The 6,900-nt window shown below is 40.7% G+C and overlaps 1 protein-coding gene across 3 annotated transcripts; it reads left to right on the top strand.

Moving 5' to 3' along the window:
* Nucleotides 1-379: 379 nt before the first annotated feature.
* tac1 (tachykinin precursor 1) lies at nucleotides 380-6,826 on the top strand. 3 transcript variants are annotated; one of them, XM_051415419.1, is made up of 6 exons: nucleotides 380-869; nucleotides 2,933-3,035; nucleotides 3,120-3,143; nucleotides 4,960-5,010; nucleotides 6,097-6,153; nucleotides 6,261-6,826. In XM_051415419.1, the coding sequence occupies exons 1-6, from the start codon at nucleotides 753-755 to the stop codon at nucleotides 6,305-6,307; spliced, it is 399 nt and encodes a 132-aa protein (XP_051271379.1). In that variant the 5' UTR covers nucleotides 380-752; the 3' UTR covers nucleotides 6,308-6,826. The 3 variants fall into 3 exon arrangements, with proteins under 3 accessions (XP_051271379.1, XP_051271381.1, XP_051271380.1); XM_051415420.1 differs by lacking the exon at nucleotides 4,960-5,010 and having other exon boundaries at nucleotides 408-869; XM_051415421.1 differs by lacking the exons at nucleotides 3,120-3,143; nucleotides 4,960-5,010 and having other exon boundaries at nucleotides 386-869.
* The last annotated feature ends 74 nt before the right edge of the window (nucleotides 6,827-6,900 follow it).

Genomic DNA, 6,900 nt, shown 5'->3' with positions numbered 1-6,900 from the left:
TTTTTCACATCTGAAAGATTTATTTGAGTCTAAAGTTGAAAAAACAGTTAGAAATCTTTTTTTTTATTTTATACCAAAAACTGAGTTTGCACACAGACTTTATATGTAGATTTTGAAACTGCGACTTAAAATTTGAGTTTATAACACTGAGCTCCCTCCACTCTCTTTTCCAGGCAGAATAATAGCTTACATAAGGCCCAGTCACCATGAGGCTTCTCCATGGAGTTCTTGTTATCAATCTGAATGCTGAATATTAGTAGGTTATGGTGTCATAACCACTTTATCAATGTTTATGACCAACGCAGATCGCATTTAGACCCACACCGGTGACGCACATCCTTTACAATCCGTAAAGTGCTTGGACTGGGAACTACATTATTACTCTAATACTCGTGACTGGCCGCGAGTAATCACACTACTGTAACGGCGTCACCAATCAGCGCCGCTGAGGCTGCTATATAGGAGCGCACGCGAGGCACACTGGACAGCAGGACGCACGAGACCGAAGACCGCAGAGGCTGCAGAGCGAGCGCGCGGAGAGCTTCGGAGACATTTGGCGGGAGCCCGGCACAGCGCTTTGACGCACGCACGCGCTATGGACTACTGTTGAGCTCAGAGAGAAGACGCACAGTACAGCCGCTGCTCGCGCCTCGAAAACGTACTCGTTTGTATTTTTTGTTCTGAAGTTGATTATCGGCCGTTATTTTATTACAACACTACGTCTAAGTGAATCTAAAAGCAGGTCTGGCATCATGAAGTTGCTGCTTTTACCTGTTTTAATGGCTTTTTTCGCCGTCGCCCAAGTTTTTTGCGAGGAAATCGACCCAAAAGAAGACGCTGACTACTGGACGAGCAGTAATCAGATTCAGGTAGTATACAGCACGGCTTTATTGAGCCCCTATTCTAGAGTTAGTCTGTCAAGTGGTATTTACTACTAACTAATGTGTTCTTGTCAGAGGCAAAAGCAGCACTTGTTTCTTTTATTCTGGAGGAAAGTTGCAGCCTACTACTGTCAGCTTGTTTAACCCACATTAAAGAGCAAAAATGTAAGTGTTTGTGATAAAAGTAAAAAATATGATCGGCTAGTTAATAGTTAAGCCTTAAATGATACCGTTTGCCACTAACAAACACCATACATCTGTCAACAGCTGGCCTTTCTCTACAGAGTTGAACAATAACCCATAATGATGAGATAATAAAGCCTGTTGGTAGTATTACAATTCATTACAATATTATCGGAATCGCAATATGCAAGTCACGTAAGCTGCAATATGTAAGTTAAACAGCATTATAGGCTAATGAAGTACCCTGCAGAGGTGGTACAGACCCCAACAAATGTCACATCATCATGATTTCATTAGGTTGTTTTTTTTGTAAAAATGAAATCTGTGATGACAAAATGATCATTCCCAATAATCGTGAATCATACTACAATCACAATATCTGTCTAAATAATCGCAGCCCTAATAAGTATGGTATAATATCAGCTCCTTAGAAACATTCATCCAGATGTTTTCGGACTCTTTAAGATGCCATTCATTGCTCTCTCCATTAAACACAAGTTTGAATGATTAATCAGTACAAACAAATTAGGCTATACTATTAAGTAGGGATGCACAATATGGATTTTTTATGCTGATACGATAACCGACAATTTATCGTCTTTATCACCGAAAAGACAACTGATAAAATTTTTGCATTTTAAAATGAAGTTCATAACCTGTAGATTTGATATAATTCAAGGAAAGAAAGGCTGAGATGTAGTGAGCAAAAATGGATGATTTAATATTCCATATCTGTTCTAACATCACTATTGTTAACAAACAACAGTTCTGACTCATCAAATGTTCATTTATTTTTTCTAGTAAACTTAACAAACATATTTTGGCTTTCACAGAACATAAGGCCTATTAATCATTTTGCATAAGAATCCAAAATAAATAATTATTATTATGGTTTGATTAATCATCAGCTATAATTTCATTATCAGAATAATACATAATAATATAAATGTCCCACTATCAGCTGATCATTTATCTGCCCTGATAATCATTGTGCATCCCTGCCACTAACATATCCACAGTGTCGCAATTTGCCGCCACATCAACTGACACCAGTTCCCTTCTGAACAGCAGTCCAACCTGCCAGCAGACTGCTTCCAGTTCCTGAGCTTCCTCAATCCAGAAACCAGCAGTGTGAGATAATCGTTCTCAGCTGTTCTCAGCGCAGTTTCATGAATCTTCCCAAAGCAGTGCCAGTGCAGGGACATGCAGCATATAGCAAAGGCAAATTCATTAGCAGGATATCAATGAAATATTCTACACTTGTTTCCAGACAACTGTGAGAGAAAGAAAATAAGAATTAGGGCTCTTTAGGACACGCAGGTGGAGAGTGTTGCAGTGGTTGGAGCAGCCAGCCAGTGGGAAATGAAATAAAGCCTTAAGTGCTCACTGTAGTCGGGGTTGGAGACCGTCTCCATTGACATGATACACACGTCCTGTGTTTGACATTGGCAGTTGGAAACGTGCCAGTAGCCTAAACTCTACTGTAGGCTGGGGCCCATTCTGCAGATGAATGAGCCTACAATAAATCATTACAGCCCAGTGTGCCAGACATTAGTGGCCCCCAGGTCCACGTCTCAGACTAATGCATCCTGGGATGGAAATAGAAACATTAACATAATGAAAGTTCAAAATTCAAGCCTTATATGGATTATTACTCAGTGTAGCTTGTGTGTGTGTGTGTGTGTGTGAGAGGGTTGGTTTATACTAAATGTATATATAAATGTTATACCCTACTATAATCGACAAATTAAGATGCATTCAGGACATTTTCTTTTCTTAGCAGTTATTGCCTGATTTACCCTAAAATGTTGCGGAACTATGCAATCATACTTGTCTCTACAAACACTGATTGAGACCCCCCCCCCCAGGACGGCTGGCTCTCCAACGACCCATTCAGAGAAATCCTTCTGAGGATGACGAGAAAGCCGCGGCCACATCAGTTCATTGGCCTGATGGGGAAACGCTCCACGGGTGAGAGCTCCTTCTCGGCACCACACACAGCTTTTCTCTCCCTCCACGGACCTGTTTTTAAAACCCCTCTCTTTCCTCTCACAGCAAACGCACAGATCACCCACAAAAGTAAGTATCATATTAGTGTAGTATGGATTTACACTTGGTTGGTTGACATTTTTCCGGCCTGCAGCTATCCCTTCTTTAGCTTGTAAGAAGCCTATTAATGCCCAGTCATTCTTCAAAGCAATAAAATCGCTTGTCAGTTTTGTTAATGTTACATTCACTTGTTATTGAATTTACCTCAAAAGTCAGGGGGAAGGGGGATTTGAATGCATAATAACATCTGTGCTTTTATGGGTTCAGAAAATTCTCCAATGCCTTTGCCAGTCCATGAGTCCCCCCCCCCATCCGCCCAGAGACCAAAAAGATCATATAAAATTCATATAAAACGTGTAGAATGTAATCTTTCCAGAAGAAATAAGGAGAACATGACATCAGTGTCCTCAGTGGTAGCTACGCCCCTGCTTCTGTGTCTCAGACTTAAAATAAACCGTCTATAAACACACTGAATGCTGTAAAATGCTTTGTCACAAAGCTGCTCTGTATCATAATACTAAAACTCTCCGATTTCTATGCAGATTGCCTCATATAGGAGAAAAGCCACATCTGTCAACATCAGACGCAGGTTGTTGTGTGACTGACATTAGCGGCAGTAAAAAGCATGGAGCCAGCAGGTGTTTTAGGGGGCGCGTGGCATATATATCCCAGAATGTTGCAATAAACTACATTAAAGGAGTGATGGGTTGAGCCATTTGGTCTCCGACGCTTCGTTCCAAAATCACAGAACAGTGTAAGCACAATGGGGAAGAAAGCAAATCCTCTCATATTTCGCCCACAGTGTTATTAATTGAGTTTATGCCAGTGGTTAAGAAGGAGTGTATGAGCACACCGTCTCACGGCGTTTAATTCATTGATTTTGCACATTTTTTGCTTTTCTTTTGAACACCAGACCACATTAATTTGTCAGTAAAGAGGGTGGTCTGGAATCTGTGTGTGACAAAGAGGAAAGAGATAAGGAGCAATGGAAAAGGAATGAGGAGGAGGGGATTTTCCCTTTTCTCTGTCAGGTTTTTTTTTTTCTGGTCTAAATTAGTCACCCACTCAGTGATGCAACACAGCGCAAGTAAGTATACATCTAATTTATTCCTCTTATGGAGGCATGGCTAGAAGTCAGTCATCATTAGGGGAGAGGGAGAGTGCTGGGATCAATGCCCCAAGGACATGTGAGAGTTAAATTGGATTGTTTACGCGTGTGATGGATAGAGGGAGCTCCGCGTTTCTCCCGTCACTTGGAACCAGAATGTATTCTGCCAATACACTCTTACACAAAGGGACAAATCAGTGGAGAGACAAGAGTCAGCTTCCTCACCTTTTTTATATATGTAGGATCAACTCTCATCAGACTAATGCAAATATTGATGTTTGTAATGTAAGATATTCCCTCAGGGCTCACTATAGTTTTAGAACACCCCAATCCAATATACACCCACTCCCCCTCCTCATGATCACATTACAGTCCATTACTGTGATTGACAGGTGCCCCAGTCAGTCTCCATGCAACTGTCTGTCACATTTACACCACTCAGGGTTCCCACTCTTTAAGAAATCATTTTCCAGGACCTTTTTCAAGAGTTTTTATTGTAGGTGGTCAGTGTTTATGGGACATTCCGCGTTAGCTCACTTGTGTGACGCACTTGGCCGATTTTTCCGCTGCGGTCTCTGGTGAATTGACTACTGAGTTTTCCACTCATTGTAACATTCATTTGGCCATAAGTAACAGTTCACATCAAGTAGAATTTATCTTGTTTTACAGATCTGAGTGAAAATTGTTGATTATTTCCAGGATCTTTGGGTAATTTTAATCAATTTCTGGGTTTTTCAGGACGAATGGGAACCCTGACCACTGCAAACCCAGGTCCCAGTGTCTTACTGAGTTAAGTTTGGTTTCACAGAGCTGAGGTTAAAGCAGTGAAATGTGTCTCTATCAGGGCCATAGCTACCACCAAGGACACCGTGGTCACATCCACACTATACTGTCAGGCGACATTTTGACATCGTACTGAGAAAGAGTCTATATTCTGCTCTCACACACAAACAGAGAAGGTTAACAGAGAAGGAGAGCAGAAAAAAAGATTTGTGATGCACAAAATTAGGTTTATTTCTTCAGGCTTGAGATGAATCTACTTTTTGTTCTTGTGAAAAACGACCTCTTAGGCTTGATCAGGAATAATGACTTGCTGGTTAAAGTGGTCACAGCCTGCACAATAAACATCCCTTCCAGAGCTTTGTTTTAATGAGTCACAAGCCTTTTTGTGACTCCTTTTTCTTAAAAGCTTAAGAAACACTGGACTAAAGGTCTTAAAATGTGAGTTGTTTTATTATATATGAGAAACAAATATGTATAGAAAATACTGAAATTCTTAAAGCTGCAGTAGGTAACTTTTTGTCATATTTACTGAAACGTTCACTATATCCTGACAATAGAACATGAGACAGATAAAAATCAGGTTCCTCCGGCTCCTCCTAGTGCTCCTAATGGTATTTGCAAGAATCCACCGGGCCTGAACAAAAACAACCAATCAGAGCAGAGAAAGATAGAAGGATGCTTTGTGTGGGAGGCTTGAATATAGTTGATTGTTGAGTCTCATTCCCAAAGCGTCTGTATTTGACACCCTGGAAATAGGACTCAACAATCAACTAACTATTCTCACCGCTGATTGGTTTTATATATGATATTATCTGTCTCATGTTCTACTGTCAGGATATAGTTAAAGTTTAGGCAAATATGACAAAAAGCTATTTTTATAAAAATTACCTACCGCAGCTTTACATATAAATGTGTGTATATCTTCACCAGGGAGTCAATAATATTAAGAAAAAGCAATCAGTAAAATCTCATTTAAATGATCAGAAATGTTCAGACTATTCTACAGTAGCTGTTGTCTGAGAGGTTGCTGCGGCACTGGTTGCAGTTAGCTACTACAAACTGGTCTCAATTTAAAATATGTTTTCTTTGAAGGGCACAAAGTCAACTCCTTTGTTGGACTGATGGGGAAAAGAAGCCAAGAGGAGCCAGGTGAGCTCAATTCAAGTTAAGCTGCACCTCATGGTTCTCACTTTATTTATGAAAGTAATAAAAGGGCAAAATGTGTGCTTAAGCTAACGAGCTGTGTCCCTCTGCAGAGTCCTATGAGTGGAGCACAATACAGACGTACGACAAGCGCCGCTGAGCAATCATCTCCTCTCCTGCCTGCTTCTCATCTAGCCATTCCTCATCCACGGGAGGGGTGCCCGATGCTGCTTTTGTTTTCTCCAAAACTGTGTGTAGCTGTTAGTCAAATAAAATGATTCTGTTTCCACATTGTAGTGATGTAGCAGTGCTGTACCTGTGCCAGTTTCATTCGTCCCAGCAGAAGGTGGATGAGGAGGGGGAATGGTGTCATTATCAATGTTAGTGTTTTCTGTGAGCGTTTTCCACCAGCTGCCGTGCTACAAAAGACTAAATGTTGTTGTGGACCATCAATGCAAAGCTATACCCTGGGGTATGCTGAAAATTGCACTGCCAAAGTCACTGTATAGTGCCTCATAACTGTTTAACTGCAACTGATTGTTCTATAAATAACACACTGGTTCTCCTTTTGACTTTCAACTGACTTTAGAAGAGCTGTCATGTTCTCCACCTGCACATATGGTGCAGTATGACAGGATACCTGTGTGTAATATTAAAATTATTTTCTTTACTGGTTCAACTTCAGCTTGCAAGTTGTGAATTCCTTGTGAAAAAGAAAAAACCTCCCGGTGTTCAGAGCGTCTGAAATAGTGA

This window comes from Dicentrarchus labrax, unplaced genomic scaffold (assembly GCF_905237075.1).
Source record: "Dicentrarchus labrax unplaced genomic scaffold, dlabrax2021, whole genome shotgun sequence".
Lineage (NCBI taxonomy): Eukaryota > Metazoa > Chordata > Actinopteri > Moronidae > Dicentrarchus > Dicentrarchus labrax.
The sequence above is the reverse complement of the archived record's forward strand: the minus strand, read 5'-3'. Positions and strand labels throughout refer to the sequence as shown.